Source organism: Colias croceus, chromosome 25 (genome assembly GCF_905220415.1).
Source record: "Colias croceus chromosome 25, ilColCroc2.1".
Lineage (NCBI taxonomy): Eukaryota > Metazoa > Arthropoda > Insecta > Lepidoptera > Pieridae > Colias > Colias croceus.
In genome coordinates, this window is record NC_059561.1 from 4,167,149 (window position 1) to 4,185,063 (window position 17,915).

At 32.7% G+C, this 17,915-nt stretch overlaps 1 protein-coding gene across 1 annotated transcript in view; it reads left to right on the top strand.

Moving 5' to 3' along the window:
- The first annotated feature begins 5,122 nt into the window (after positions 1–5,122).
- LOC123703141 (apolipophorins) overlaps positions 5,123–17,915 on the top strand; it is a 67,623-nt gene continuing 54,830 nt past the window's right edge. Inside the window, exons 1-2 of the mRNA XM_045651044.1 lie at positions 5,123–5,365; positions 11,329–11,373. Of these exons, the coding sequence (XP_045507000.1) occupies positions 5,308–5,365; positions 11,329–11,373 (103 nt within the window). The 5' untranslated portion in view covers positions 5,123–5,307. The remainder of the gene's footprint in view (positions 5,366–11,328; positions 11,374–17,915) is intronic.

Sequence of the window (17,915 nt, forward strand, 5' to 3'; positions counted from 1 at the left end):
GGATTACTTGGAACTGCAACCCTGGTCCTGCTTAGAATATAAACAACATGATTAGCAATTGCCAACTGTTAATTGTTTACGTTATAATTTTTAGTTTTAAACTTTTATTTTGTTGTACTAATGATTTGAAATACGTATAGTGCAACTTATTATTTACGAACTATTATCTGATTTTTTTTGCGTAATGAAAACTTTTTTGCCGAAATTGTCGAAGGTTTTTAATTTGTTAAGTGGACATTTTATATGTTGTGTTTTTTACTACTTAATCACACAATAACAATGGTTGATTTAAATAAATTAAATCCACCGATAAATTATTATGTTAAAAATGGTCATAAAAGATACTCAACTTGCCTTTTGTTTGGACATGTTTTTGGTCCATTTTCTAATCAATTTATTTTGAAGCATTTGAATTTCACACAGCAGGAAAGATCATAAACATACCAATTAATCGATTACATTTGAAAAGGATTGAAAATGATTATTTTCCTTATAAGTATAGTTAAATAACATGAACCTCTAGACGACCTTCTTTTCGATATTCTTAAGTACCTATATTTACAATTATTTCCATTTTTATTACAATTTTTATATGTTATTTAAGATCGTTTACCTTTTAACTTTAAATAATAGGTATCATTATTGTAAAATGTTATAATATGAGACATGAGTCATGTCCAATATCACAAAATTCAAACTTGTCTGAATAAACTCTCACTTCTTACAGAAACAAAGTTGCGTCTGATGGTTAGTTTTAACTTTACTTACAGAATCCGAAATTAAAGCTTTGCCAATTATATGTAGAAGCAGTGCTATTTCCACAAATCTAACAAACACAACAAATAGGGTTTATTTGCTAAATAAAAGATCTTTTCGAGTCGTTTTATAACCATATGCCATCAACCGTTGACTGAAAGCAGCGGAAGGCCAATTTCCTTACACTTTCCTGTCTCCTTATTGCATACCGTCCCTCTAACAAACGTTTGGGTGAATATCCGAAGTGAATAGACTTGAGGATTATCACGTTTGAGTCAAGCATGCGTAAATTATATGGAGTAGAATTGATTTAGTATTCGATAACACCGGACTATTAAATGGACATAGTTTAGGCAATAAATATATTTTAACATCCTTACTTCCGAACTTTTGAATTTAAGTAAATAATTACTTGCAGGTAGATTGTTATTACAAAAAATCAATAAAGAAAGACTGAAACCTTCACGGGAATGAAAAAGAATTAAGAATTGAAAGCTTTATACGAAAGAATAAGTGTAAAAAGTGTTTTCTTTTCTTGAAAATTCTACAAATCGCGTCATAAATATTATGAGAATTTGTTACGTTCCCTCTACATTTCCCCCTCCTTACAATAACTTTAAAATCCGCCTGTTAGTTTTTTTGACCGCCTCCTCGGTACAGTGGTTGACGCGTGAGCGTAACACCGAGGGGTCCTAGGTTCGTTTCCCGGTGGAGACGAAGAAAAAAAAATTTCTCGGTCTGGCAGGACACAGAAGGCCGATCACCTACTTATCCCTAAAGAAAATTGATCAGTGAAAGAGATGTATAATGCATTTGCCCCTTACCCCACTAGGGGACATGGGACTTCACTTTTTGTTAGTTTTTATCGAATACACGAAACAATCATTCTATTCATTGCGTATTATAAAAGCATTTTGTAACATTTCTCAGTCTCTCGACAGCTTTATAACAGAGGAGATAGCTAATAGATTGAGGTTAAGAACACAGTCATAATACCCGTTACAACATGGCACTGTATGTATCTACGATTGAAGATGTGGTACTCGTGAATCTGTTAGGGTATCGTCACACTATATGGGCTGAATTTGGTTTTGTCGATATTTGAGAACACCTTTGTTCATGGGTTCTGCAGCTCGTTTGTTGTAGTCTGGATGAAGGGTTAAATTTTTAGATATCATATTGAATACACTATTCACGTGTCATTAAAATATTTGAATTAATTTTTTAAGGCATAAAACGCATTGAATCATAGCTAATTAAACTTTCACAGTATAATCACTACACTGCCGGTTCCGTAAACAATCGAATAAATAAATAAATAATTATTTTAATACTGCAATAATTAAAAATTATATCTCACAAACGTCAATATAACTCTCTTATTTCAAAGTCAGGTCATTTAATCCTGCGAATGTGAAAACACCTTAACCAAGCTCTGAGAACTTGCATGTTCGTTCATGAATATTATAATAGTACTAATTGTTGCATTAAGTTGTGCATACTCGCTGTGCTTATGATGGATATAACTTGCGCCAATAATGGATGCATTTGAAATCTTCGTTGCGAAAAAGTTATACAAAATGTACAGTACCTGGCAGTGATTTCTCTTCGTCTTTCATCCCATAGTATATTTTAATAGTTATGTATTAGATAATAACTTAAATATTACAAAATCACTAAGTACCTTTCTTTTTTAGAAAATCAAATGCCTCTGTCATCTGTTTAGATTTCGCTCCTCACAACTACTTCGCTATCACGCAAGGAAATGTGAATTTTAAGTAGAATGGAAATAAGAAAGTTATAATAAAAATATCAGTAAGTTGCGATTACATCTCTTTTGACATATCTTTACTTATACGCTCAGACAATATAATACTATTATACCTTCAAAACATCAAAGAGATAGTACAACCAATTTCTCACCCAGTCTGTATTTAACGATATACCTAGACACACACGGTTCAAATTACGTCAATTCTAGTTAATTGTCCATCACATCACACTAACAACAGAGCCCGTATACCTACTGGCAATTATTGTTAATGCATATAGGTTAACTTCATCACTAAACAAATCCCCATAAAATATATAAATATATGTTAGTATAATATTTCTTTTGAATACATCCAGCTCGCACTTTCTTCAAGATTTAATAATAAAGTTATTGAATATTGACGTAGGAATACTGGCTGAAAATAAAATTTATAAAATAGTATTTCTAAATTTAAAAATAAAACCCCAAGTATGTTATATTGTTTATGGTGTAATAAAAAGTTAATAATTTAAATAAAATGCGACTGAAAATTGATTACCTACTTTCTCGATTTTGTTTCGCTCCATTATCAGCACGAGTTATAAGCATACCTAATTAGTTTGCCGGAAAATCATTGTAGAACGTATTAAGCTTCAAGTAGACGTATTGTTGTGTATTCAGTATTTATCTTAATTTAAGCTCTGCTATATTAGCAACAACAGCATTGAAAATTGAAATAATCTATTTCGAACATGGAACATTATGTTATAGAAATACCTAAGCCCGTATCATATCCAACCAGACTCCATACGTTGTCCAAATAAATATGTGTCTCCATATAATTAAAGAAACATTTATTTTAAACATGTAATGTTCTTTATTATATTGTTTTATTAAGCTAGCACTAGATGGTGTTGTGTGAAGTCTTCTAGAATATTATGGGCCCTTAGTAGGTGAACACGGCAAAATGGACTGTTTTCTATGAGCTATAATTGAAAATATTGAAGTTTTTTCGCACTGGAATTTCTAATATGTATTACAGAACGTATGTGTGATGGGATGACTGTTTCCAAAACACGATTGGAAAAATTTTGCTCGATAAAAAAAATTCCTGAAGTTATCTCTAAAATATCATATAAATGCTCATTACAACCGTATTTTACGATAATAATTCGTATAAAATCACAAATATATAGGTATTTACCTTGTCGATTTCCTGACTGTTTTAGATTTTGAAAATACTAAATATTTTCATTCACTTTTTGATAAAAATGTGAATGGCGCTTACGATTTTTAGTTTCGAGCACGTTGATTCCATACTAAACGCGGACCCCCTCACCGCTTACCTCAGGCCCGAATAGCTGAATTTTCGCTGACCGCCTAACCCCCCTTATTAATAAATATAAAAAAATAAATCTAGTTTAATTAATTTAGTAAATATGCATTATGTACCTATATTGTATCTATAATATATTAGTTCTAATCGCAAATAGTTATTGCTCATTAAATCTCAACCCTGACTTTTATTCACTTTTGTAACACCAGATTTTAGAATATTATTCCAAAAGGAAAGCTAACCTTAATGTTATTTAATATTTTCAAAACCTAAAAAACTAAACATAAACACTTTTTAAATAGAAAATGTAAGTAATTCAATCCTTCCAGCATTTATATTTTCTGTGAAGGAGGACAGTCATTTTTTGTATCAATCCAAACTGTCGTTAATAAATTTGAGCTTATTAATTATTTTAATAACATGAATATATAGGTAATCGATTAATTTTTACATAATTATTATATGTAAGCTGTATTACAGACTAGTGTTCTTCAATGTAAAATAGGAATAAATACAAAATAATCCACAAAATAATCACTTACAGCTGTTCATGTATTCAAGGTATATATAGGTACCTATATAATACGAATAAGTTAGAAGATTGACCTTAGCGTCAAATTATTGATAACAATGGCATATAATTGAATCTCTACTCGTAGTTATAAATAAAATATTTAAATTGTGCAATCAATCGTACCATAGAAGATAATATCCAAACACATGAGGCTTATCTTTGGCATATATAAATCCAGTTTAATAATAAAATAATGCATTAAATAAGACAAATGGAGTGATCAAATTATTATTTTTCGATTGCATTTTGTTTCGATTAGTATTGAAGGTTATTTGAATTTTTTAACAATCTTTATCTATTTTAAATCTGAACAGATGTTATTAAAAGCGCATAAAATATTTGAGAATAACAATGCATCATTCAAAAAATTACATTTGTTCAATGTTTGTTTATATCTGAGTACCTAATTAAGTAGGTAAATGTCTGGGTACAAAATAATATCGTCTGATGAAGCGGCATTATAATATATAGTCGTCGTATCTTTAATTATTCATCGTCAGATCCGCAGCATCATAAAGGCACTGAAATTTCCAATGTGTACCTACTAATATATTAAGCATTATCTATCTCAAATTTCGATAAACTAAAATGAGCACGCAGTACATTCATACCTCATCATACAAGACCCAGCAACGAAAGCAAAGCAATAATATCACATTACAATTGTCAAACGCAATACGATCATTCATACTTCCCGTCAGTACCCTCTCTCAATCATTATCGTTATTTGTCGTTTACAAATTATTCTAAACTATTGGTAGAGATAATTGTGCGATAATATTATTTACTTTACCCCAATGACCCGTTGATAAGGAGCAACTTTATTCATTTCGATTTATGTTAGAGTCTGTGCAAAACGTGTGACCATGCGTTGATCCGTGATCCAAAATGTATTTGTGTGTGACTTTTTTGTGTTTGTGTGTCGCTGCAGTGCAAGGATCGGGCAGTGAGTACGCTTGCATACGTTTATTTCTTCTTTTTATCTTATATTTATGTAATTACGAGACCCATATGCATGCTGTGTTGGTACCAAACTAATGTTAAGTTTTTACACATGCAAATTATCTCGTATAAAATAAGGTCAAATTATCAATATAAACTTCAATTTTATAAAGCTTCATGTACATACCTATGCGAATTATTCAAATGAAATACACTAATTTAAACATGCTTGTATTTGTTTAAATACCTTCATATTTTATTTACGCAGTTATGCATTCCTGAACTATTCAAAATACCTAAGTACATATTTATGTCGAACGAGATGCGCGCCGCGGTTTCACCCGCGTGGCTCCGCTCCTAGGTCTTAGCGTGATGATATATGTATAGCCTATAGCCTTCCTGATGATGCTGATGAATGGGCTATCTAACACCGAAATAATTTTTCAAATAGGACAAAGTAGTTCCTGAGATTAAGTAGCACGTTCAAACAGACAAACTCTTCAGCTTTATAATATTAGTTAGTATAGATTACAACTAAAGCAGTAGATAAACATAAAAAACGTTTTCTATAGAATTGAACGTTGTTTCATCATCAAAAGCTCAATTAATTCGCTGCAAATATGCGAACAATTAAATAAATAAGTATACACAATGTTATAAACCAGATTTTCCTGTCACAAGCGACTGACGACCACCGCAGCTTTTCCCAAAATATAATTATGATCATTATCTACTAACGACCCATTTTAACAAGAAAATATTTTGTGATTAAAAATAGGTATTCACTTCCAATATATTTTGATACGAGTGTATCAAAAGGCCTGTTTCATTGAAACATTAGGTACTTGAACGGTGAAATTTAGTCTTTGGTTTTAATTAGAGAAATACATATTATCAATAATTGTAATATTCGTAAAGAAATTGTATTGCATGTGTTATGTAGAATCTATACTAATATTATAAAGCTGAAGAGTTTGTTTGTTTGTTTGAACGCGCTAATATCGGGAACTACGAGTCAATTTTAAAAATCAATTCGTTGTTAGTTAGCCCATTTATCAAGGAAGGCTATAGGCTATATACCTAATATCATCTCGCTAAGACACACACTATATTCACACACTATCCACTGAAATTAAACGTTCTCTTTTCGATCTTCGATACAAAATAAACTTTAAAAATACTGAGAAACAGGCGTCCTAATATCTTCGTCAAAACATAATATTGAGTCCATTCCTAGGTCCAATAATTATGTTTTACGTTACATACCTACTTAGATTTTATTATTTATTACTTTTTAATAATTATTTCAAGATCATTATTCATTAAAATACTTAATTTTGTATTCAAGTGCGCCAAAAGTTACATCTCCAAACGGATATTGAAATTTAAAAACAAAACAATCAATTTCCCGCTAAAAATGAAAATTGTTACATTCGTTTAGGAACTGCTTAAACAATGATACAATGTCACTGAATGACTGAAGGTGAAGGATACACAGTGTATGGGTCCACACGGTGACGAAACACCCTTCTGATTACATTCATTAAATATAATTTTAAAGCTATATATTACATCCTGTTTATATAAAACATAAACAGGATATAATAATATATAAGTATATCGAGATTGATAGCACGTTAATAACAAATCATAGTTACGTACCTATGATACTTACCTACGCCCAAAAAAAACAAGCATTATTATTTATTTCTAAATTATACTGTAAGTATTTATTAAATTATATTATGTATCTTTTTCTATGTAGTGCAATTATTACAGGCCTTTTACAGGCAGTCATGTCCGATTCAAGTTTTAGCAATGAACACTCCTTGGAAAAGTGCCGAATCTAAGTAAACTTTACCTACAGGGCTACAGCAACAAATTTTACTTTTTTAAGAGAAATATTGGTTTTAGTAAAACTATTATTCGAAAACTATTCGCGAACGGCGTCAAGGACACAAATTATTTTGACATAAAGATATTTAAACTTAGTGATGAAAATCGTTATCGTTTTCAAAGGTGCTTCTCTAAGAACTTATTGAAAGTTATCTCAATTAGCTAAAGTTTATAGCATTAAAGTTGCTCATGGGTAAAACTTGTCTTTGCGAATAGATATTAGATAATGAGTAGAAGTTTAGTTGCTTATTGTTCGGTATTATTACACATGATAGCGTTTCAGATACCCTATTATGGTTGATAGTAGTTCCAAAGTAGTTTATCAACAAAACCTGAAGCAATATTCATCAAACTGTTATACTTTTGAGGTTTCCAGTTGAAAAATAGTGAAACAATTTGTGTTTTGTCTTTATTTATATGTATTTCGATTATGTCTCTTGAAGTGACGCTCTTTAATACGATACTAGATGTCCGCCCGCGGCTTCGCTCGCGTATTCAAAAAAAACCCGCATAGTTCCCATTCCCGTGAGATTTCCGGGATAAAACCTATCCTATGTGTTAATCCAAGTTACCCTCTATATGTGTGCTAAATTTCATTGTAATCGGGCTAGTAGTACTTGTGTGAAAGAGTAACAAACACACACATACACATCCTCACAAACTTTCGCATTTATATATTAGTAAGAAAGCTAAAGACCTAAAATTGCCCACGATAATAATATTCATAGCTTGCCCATATATTACATAGCGAGCAAAATAGGTTAGAAGGGTCTCCTTGAATCTTGAATAGTCAGTGCGTAAACGATAAAATCACAAGGACCTGAATTCGGTTTAAAGCAGGGGTCATGGGAGGTCCGTTTATGAAAATATATATAAAATATACCTACAAACCTACCTATTATCTTCCACCACGGCTTGTGACTTGTAGAGCTTTCAATTATTGTTTCAAATTATTAATTTAGTTTCACCAATTGCTTGGCTTTTTGACACTTTCTGACGAACATTTTGATGCGTAGGGTCATTGCGCCTGTTCGCGTCCACCTGCCTATTCGCGTCCATTTTGCGGACATCTTTTAGAAAATGCACGAAAATAAGTATACTTTAAGTAAAATTGTAATAAGAAAAATTTCCGATAATACCTCAATGTATAAGAGACATGCACACATATTCAAAATATGCCTGCGGACCGCCTATCCTATTTAAAAAAAATATTTAATTTTGGCTATTAAACGAGAGAGCTAAAACGCGCGGGATTTTGAAAAAAAAATAGTGCGCAGCGTCGCGTTTGACGGTAAGTATCTTATTGTTTAATGTGAATTTTTGAATATGTAACTGTTTCTTTACTTTGCTAACAAAACATGGAATAGTATGGATTATAAATCAGCTTATTTCTTTTACAATTAAAAAAAATCTGTAAAAAGATCTGTATTATTTAACTTATTAGGCATGATTATATAAATAATTCGATCGAAATATATAACATTATATTTAGAACCTCCTCATGAGCACTAAACAAGACACACTTGACGGGTTATTTCTGATAAAAATAAGAGCACTCAAAACGTTAAGACGTAATGAAATACTTCCGTAATTGACCCCTATATCAATTCATCTTTAATTATTTTCAAACCCAAGCGTCCTTAGTCCGATATAAGATAAAATTAAAAGCAATAATAGATAGGTAAATAATATAAGCAAGTAAGTAATTAAATATAAATAGTCACCCACTTTAATTTTCAAAGTAGGTAGGTACCTACCTAATTATTCAAATGCGACATATAGTGCACATTCAAAAATGTACATTTAGAAAATATGTAGTTAGTACTTAAATCTTTAGGGTAAATCATTCGTATTATAGTAGGGGAACCCAAGAGGGGATTTTGGGATTTACTCGAGCGCGTCAGATTACTATAAGGGACGGTACCTTAGCTATTCATTAGTACCTCTAGTCAATATGAGCAGTTATGGTTGGTGGGTGCGCTCAGGGGCCCCGCTGGAAAATTTGAATAATCCATAATTCCCTAAGGTTGAGCTCGAATCGTCAGATTAGCGAAATGGGGACTTCTTATACCTCTATTGTAATTAACCCCCCCAGATATTAATCTGACGCGCTCGAATAATATTAGTTACTTTAATTTTTTACCCTTTCTTCATAGCGATTAAATCGCCACTTTAATCGTCAGATTAACGTATACTTTTTTTCAGTGACGTCCTGGAGCATGCAAAATATCAATATCTAACGCGCTTGAGTATTTCCAAGCCATTTTTTTTCTTTTTTAAATTAAAAAAAATCAAAAAACCCTTCCCCACCGCTAAAAGTGAAAACATTATAGGACCTTTTTTTCTCGCTATGGTCTAATCTACCAATTCTAATAGGTTCCCGTGACGCTCGAGTAAATCCACATTTAGCATCCTGGGCTCCCCTACTATTATGTTTAGTTTAGTTTTTAGTTGAAAATAATGATTATATACAGGAAAACATATTTGAATTTATTCCTACTACTTACCATCCAGTAGATACCTAATATTTATGTGTAAGCGTATCATACTATTGTTTCATTCATGATTCAACTATACGTTATCAATATGCTTATGTCATTTTTCCATGGAACGTCACATCAAATGTTTTAAAAGATAACGAATAATTCTAAGAATTTAAAGCTTTGCCACAGAATACATAATAGTAGCTAAACGCTAGCTTTGCTGAAAATTGATCTCATTAAATAATATTGATAATATATAGCAACTGTTTCAAACTAACTTAGTTAAAAATTAAAATATTATGTATTACCTATTTTACTGTCTCGCTTTTCTATATTTTATAATATTCGTGTAGGTAAATAACGTTCAGCGAGATATTATTATACCTACCTACCAAGTATCTATATAGACGTATCGGGCTGAAATTTGGCATGCAGGTAGATGTCAAAACGTAGGCGTCCCCTAAGAAAGGATTTTAGAAAATTCATCAATAGTATTCGTAAAATAGGGGATGAAAGTTAGTATCATGCAAATTTGTCTTTTCCACGCAGGCGAAGCTGCGGGAAACAGCTAGTTCAAAATAAATAGGCAGCTACCAAATAGTGGAAGCTAAATTGGTACAAATAATTTTCAGTATTTCATTGTATTACAATCTATACATATAATAAATCTGTAGAAGGGTCAATTCTGTACATTGAAAATATTGAAAAAATAAATAGCAGGGGGTGTTACTGGATCGATACCAAGCCCAAATACGTGATTAAAAAAATTTTTGTCTGTCTGTCTGTCTGTATGTTCAGGCATCACGTGAAAACTAACGGTTCGATTTCGATGAAACTTGGTATAATTATACCTTATTATCCTGGGCATAAAATAGGATACTTTTTATCCCGGAAAAAAAAACTTATTTTTTCCGCGTGGACGGAGTCGCGGGCGGAAGCTAGTTATAAATAAATGTATATCCAGAATCAAAGTATTCGAAAATACATGCATCATTTTATTATGTTAGTAGCCGTAGTTATTATTCCATGTCGGCGGTTTTCAATACTCAATCGTTCCCATTTTACGTTCACGCGGGATTTACAATCTCTCGTAGTTACATTTTGCATTTCTACGTATTTTCAATAATTTTTGTTTCACATACTCGATTTATTTCCTACTTTCTAGAGATTTATGCCACTTGTAAATATTTTCTACCTATATTTTTTCATTTGTTTGGTTAGGCTTGTTCAGGTAAATTCATAGGTTTGTACAAAAATTCCACATTGAATTTTTGTACAAACCTATGAATTTATTTGTATTTTTTATTACTTTTGCACTGCGTCTCCTTGTCCACCAGGTTGTCTGGAAGAGATCGCTGTCTGAGCGATAAGACCGCCTGTTGTGCTCTTTTATTAACAATGTATTGTGTCCTTACTTGTACTTTTCTCTGTGGTGCACAATAAAGTATTTTTGTTTGTTTGTTTGTTTGTTTGAATATTTTTTGTTTGCTTGAAACTTTCGGAAATAAATTAACTTTTTTATCCAACTAACTAGTTAGGTAAGTACATAATATTTTTCAGAATGTTGCATATATTTTGTTTTTTTCAGATTCTTTGAAAGATCCTTATATTTGCGGGACCCCTACATGTGCAGGTAACTAATAATAATTATTGATGACTTCAATAATCTTTATTTTTCCGCTAGAAATAATAATAGGTATATCTACGACCATTCTACGACTATCCTCTATAATGTATAATCAGAAATATAGTGTCAATAAATTATTACATTTGCTACGAAGCTAACTTTACATTCACTTTACAAAAGTACAATATAGACTTGCCGCCAAATTTTGATGTCATAGATTGAACTAGAAATCGTGAGTGTGATAACGTGTGAGTCATTAAAACTCGGAATCACGCATTAATAATTCCACTAGATTGATATTACCAGTAAAAACCATCTCAAACACATCTCAAAACTGTAATCTATAAAATCTTGTGTCACAAACAAAATCTGAAATTATAATTTGTGGATACAATAAAAGATTTCGTTGTAATAAATGGAGCGTAATACAATCATTGAGATAATATTAATATGGAGCAGACACCACGAACAAAATCTGTGCGCCAAGCGCGGCGGCGCGGGGCGCGCGAATGACGGCTAGACAGTCATAGATTATGCGATGTCACTGACTCACCGCTATAGAAGCGACACTTTGTTTTATTCTGTCTATTTTATTGGGTGCCACTCCTTACATGCACGTTGACTTGAAATTTTCTTTGTACTTACTTAATATTTATTTTAGGTATAAACTGACTTTACTACGCGGGGCTAACAATATCTGGCATATAATATAGGATGATGTAAATAGTTACGTTTTAGGTTCAGTCAGGGCTATGGGAAGTTTTATTCCTTACAAATTGAGCCTTTTTTAGAAAAAAAATAATTTTTCCCTTTTTTCACGGCCCAGACATGGAAACCTTGAATAGAAAAAATATTAATTACTTATCTCTGAAATAGCGGTCCGCCCCGGCTTCGCCCGTGGCACATATTTCGCAATAAAAAGTAGCCTATGTTCTTTCTCAGGGTCTTAAGATTGTCTGTGCCAAAGGAGAATGCCCATGAAAGTATGGACCACAGTACAGTGTTGCGTCAATGCCAGAGTGGTTTTGGAGGGTTCTTCGATATTCAAAAGATTTTTACCAATTGATTTTTTTGTGATAAAAACAGGGGTTTTCAAGATATTGAGAAAAATGTGAAATAACCTCAAAACTTAAATAACCCCGATTTAGTTAGGTTTATGTGTGATCGGTAACATTTTATCGTCCAAAGGTTATTTTTCAATTAACATATTTTAATCTATGCGTAGAGCTTTCAGACAAAGTCTATCTGTTCATCGGCTAGTGTAGGTAGGCACCAGAAATCTTCCGGGACGGATTTCAAGAAAACCTAAATATATACTTAAAAAAATGCCAATTGAGTTTTTATTCGGTTTACATGTTGTTGTTGTTGTTTGAATCATTTTTTCACTACATATTCGACGAAAGAAACAAATAAGAAATAACTGGTTACCTACCAAGCTATGTCATAATAATATTTTTTTTATATATACATATTTATATTATTTTACTTCACTATCTTTGTTAAAACAACCTACAGTGTATAAACAATACCTTAAAGAGTGATTTTATGTTAATTGATTTTTTTTGTAATTCAATGAAAACAATAATCGATATTAATACATTTAGCTATTTACCATAGTAAATGTAATAAGTTACCGCTTGGTTACCGTGGTAACCGGTAATGGACACTAAATCTATAAAAACGGATCTAAACAATTACATGTCTTATTAGGTTTTACAAAACATTCCCTGTTCAAAATATATTTTCCGATGGTAAGAAGGCCTCTAAATTGCCGAGATTTTTTTTAATAGTATTGTTGTCTTGAAGCATGAGAAAAACCAGTACCAAAAATGGGCATTCTCCTTTCATCAAAATCGGTCCAGTAGTTTATGAGCCTATTAATTACAATCAATCAAACAAACAAAGTTTTCCTCTTTATAATATTAGTGCAGATAAATAAATAATAATTCAATTATACGTTCAAGTCAGTAGCTTATACAATATCAATTAAAAACTTGATTAAAATCAATTAACAAAAAAAAATTGGTGATTGAATAACTAATTGATTTTCATATTTCATGATTTCACCTTTTTTCAATTAACAACCAGTCTATGCTTTTCTAAATATGTAAAATTATTATTTTATACTATAAAAATATACGCCAGCAATTATTACTAACAACACTTATTTCATGCCCAATGTCATATCTTAAATTTTTAATCTATGACAAAATGTCGCCCGCCAAAAATTTTGCTCTAACTAAGTTTTAAAAATTATTATCTAGTTACTAAACTGATGAAAAGTTATTCCTTTGCACTTTTCCGTATTCTTTGTATTATTTGTGCAATATCGTAACACACACGTATGTTATGTACCTACATATAAGATTAGAGGATGCATGGGGCCACCCAAGAAGCTGCACCTGTTAGGAATTGCGACATCGCGCACACCTGCGCTTCCAGAGAGTGTTGCGGCAATCATCGCCACCGCGACGCTGCAGCTGCCCCGCCGAGGAGGACGAGCACTCTTAGTTCTAACATCGAACGGGAGGGACGTAGGTTAAGTTAGGAGTAATTTATTATGTAATTTTTTTTACAATAAATAATTTAAAGTAAATTTCGGTTTTTTTTGCGCCTTCGCGGGCCGGTCGATATAATTGGCGCAGCCGGTAGGATGATCCTCGAGAGCCGTCTCTCGGAACGCGAAACTACAAGCATCGAGAATTGCCATTCCATCGGAGGGACGACGACGGGGACCAAGAACCTACATCTATTGGCCGCCGCAACGCGAAGGGTATCCGAACATTGATACTGCAAGAAAGGCCGAAATGAAAATCCTGTAAGTACACTAATTCTCTTAGTGACTTGCCATTCCTAGATTTGTAAGTTTTCCTAGATTACCCATTCACGGGAACCGAGGAACTGTAGCGCGTAGGTTTAAAATATTAATTCATCGCGAAATAATTTTCGAATTTTACAAAATCAAATTGTAAAATTCAAATATAGATATTAGGTTGATAAAAGATTAATAAGTTTAAATATTAATTAATTACGAATTAATTAATTTTCAAATTTTGCGAATTAATTCATTTCATAATTCAGATATATTAATTAGGTAAAGATTATTATTTTTTTTATATTAGTTTAACGAAGTAAATAAATTTAATTAAATTTAATATATTTTATATTATAAGTATAGGAAATACAGATATCTAAAATGTCAGATTTGGATAAAATTTTTAATGCACTTAGGCTTTTGCCAGAATTCGATGGTAATGTTAACGTTTTAACAAGATTTATACATTTAAGTGACCAATTGGCTGAGGAATTTATAGAAAAAGATCCCGGAAATACTTTAAAAACTGCCGCGTTATGTAATGGTATTTTAAATAAAATCACTGGGCCTGCAGCCCGAGTTATTAATGCAAACGGTATACCTACTACTTGGCACGGTATCAAAAGCGTATTAGTTAATAACTTTTCTGACCATAGAGATGAGACCGCCCTTTATAACGATTTAGCCTTATTAACGCAAGGTCGTAGCTCTCCTCAAGAGTTTTACGAAAAATGTCAACATCTTTTTAGTACTATAATGACGTATATAGCATTACATGAAACAGTCGTTACTACTCGTGAGGCAAAAAGGGACCTGTATCAAAAATTAACACTACAGGCTTTCCTACGTGGCCTACGAGATCCGTTAGGCTCACGTATACGTTGCATGCGCCCCGCAACCATTGAAAAAGCATTAGAATACGTGAATGAAGAACAAAGCACTTTATACCTTCAACAACGTAATGAAACTTTTGATAAGAAACCCCACGTACCCTTTAGAATGCCGTACTCGAATGAACCGTTTTATAGACATAATGATTTTAGTGAACCTATCTCTTCTAAACTACAGCCTTTACATTCGTTCAGACCGCAATTTAAGCCACCAAATTTTAATCGAAATTTTAATCAACCACAGGGACCAGCACGTCCTACTCGTACTATGCAAATTTTCCGCGCTGCACCCCCTAACTATAACCCGCAGAGCAATACGTTCAGATTACAGCCTAAACATCCCGCGCAACCGAAACCGCATCCTATGAGTGGCGTTAGCCATTACGTTACAAAGACTTTACCACCAACACCTTTTGCACGCGCTCATGATTGGTCAAAATTTGGTAATCCACCCCCGAGTAATTACTTTAAGACTAGGGAGATGAATCATAATGAATATATAGATAACGAAGAATATTACTGTACCGATTTTTATCCTTATGAGGATAACTATTATAATAATGAATATTACTGTACGGAATATGAACCTTATGTACATTACGAACAGACAGACGCACCTGGAAATTCTGATGAAACGTGTGACGTACGTTCAGAACACGATCAGGATTTTCAGAATCCACCAAAATTAGAAAAACCAAAATAGAATTAAATCTACACACGCAACGTCAACTTCCTTATATTCAAATTCATAATCCTCCACTTAAATTGTTAATTGATACTGGAGCTAACCAATCTTTTCTTAGCCCTGATGCAGTACAGAGATATTTTCCTGACGTTACTCTTAATTATGACCCCTTTGAAGTAAGTAATGTTCATGCTGTAACTCGTAGTAATTATTCTATAACATTACCTAGTTTTCCTGAATTTAATGACCCTGACGATATTACATTTTTCGTTTATAAATTTCACAATTATTTCGACGGCTTAATAGGTTCAGATTTGTTAGATAAATGGGAAGCATCAATTAATTATAAAACTAAAACTTTAAATACTTGCAATGCTACGAATCGGTTATTAGTATATGACTCACGGAACGCTAATCTTTATGAGGACGTCATACCCGCAGGAAGTAGTAAATTAGTTAGATTACCTATAGATGTTGAGAATGGAGACGCTATTATACCGGAACAAATTATATGTAATTGTCATATTTCTGAATGTTTAACGAAGGCGAAAAGCAATCGCGCTATCGTGGAAATTTCTAATCCAACCCGTAATGACGTAATTTTTTCAATGGATCGACCAGTATGTGCCGAGGTTTATAATAACGAGTGCACGCGCACCAAACGTTCGTCCGACCGTGTGAAACAGGTATTATCTCGCTTGCGTACTGATCACTTAAATAATGAGGAACGTTTAAATTTAGAGTCATTATGTTCACAGTATGCGGATGTATTTTATATAGAAGGAGAAACCTTAACATTTACGAATAAAATTAAGCATTCTATTAGAACTAAGGATGAAATACCGGTTTATACGAAAAGTTATCGCTATCCATTTATTCATAGACAGGAAGTACAGAATCAGATAAGTAAGATGTTAGAACAGGGTATTATTAGACCATCAGATTCAGCATGGAGCTCTCCTATTTGGGTGGTACCTAAAAAGGCAGATGCATCCGGCAAAGTTAAATGGCGTTTAGTTGTTGATTTTAGAAAGTTAAATGAGAAAACTTTGGATGACAAATATCCGATTCCTAATATTACAGATGTCTTACATAAATTGGGTAACTGTCAATACTTCACAACGTTAGATTTAGCAAGTGGGTTTTATCAAGTAGAAATGAACCCAGCTGACATTCCAAAAACCGCTTTTAGTGTAGAACATGGTCATTTTGAATTCTTAAGAATGCCCATGGGTCTAAAGAATAGTCCGTCTACTTTTCAAAGAGTAATGGATAATGTACTGAGAGAATTGCAAAATTCTATTTGCCTAGTCTACCTAGATGATATAATAGTATTTAGCACTTCTTTACAGGAGCATATCATTAATCTTGGGAAAGTGTTTCAGAAATTGCGTGAATCCAACTTTAAAATACAAATGGATAAATCGGAATTTCTTAAACTCGAAACCGCGTATCTAGGTCACATTATTAGCAAAGATGGGATAAAACCTAACCCAGATAAGATATCTGCCATCCAAAAGTATCCCCTTCCGAAAACTCCAACCGATATTAAACGATTTCTAGGTCTATTAGGTTATTATCGGAAATTCATACCAGATTTCGCTAAAATCACGAAGCCCATGACACAATGCTTAAAAAAGGGTTCAAAGATAACATTTTCTAAAGATTACATTGAATGTTTCGATAGGTGTAAAACATTATTAATGAACGATCCAATTCTCCAGTATCCTGATTTCAATAAAGAATTTATTCTTACGACTGATGCGTCGAATTTAGCCATCGGTGCTGTACTCTCGCAAGGCCCCGTTGGTTCCGATAAACCAATTGCGTACGCTTCACGTACACTTAATAGTAGCGAAATTAATTATAGTACGATTGAGAAGGAATTATTAGCAATTGTCTGGGCAACGAAATATTTCCGTCCTTACCTTTTTGGCCGCAAGTTTAAAATTATAACTGATCATAGGCCCCTTCAATGGGTCATGAATTTAAAGGAACCTAATTCCCGTCTCACACGTTGGAGGCTCAAACTTAGCGAATACGATTACACCGTAATTTATAAGCAGGGAAAGCAAAATTGTAACGCCGATGCTTTATCGCGTATTCAAATTAACAATGAGGAAACAGATTCTTTAGCGGTTAATCCAACAGAAACAAC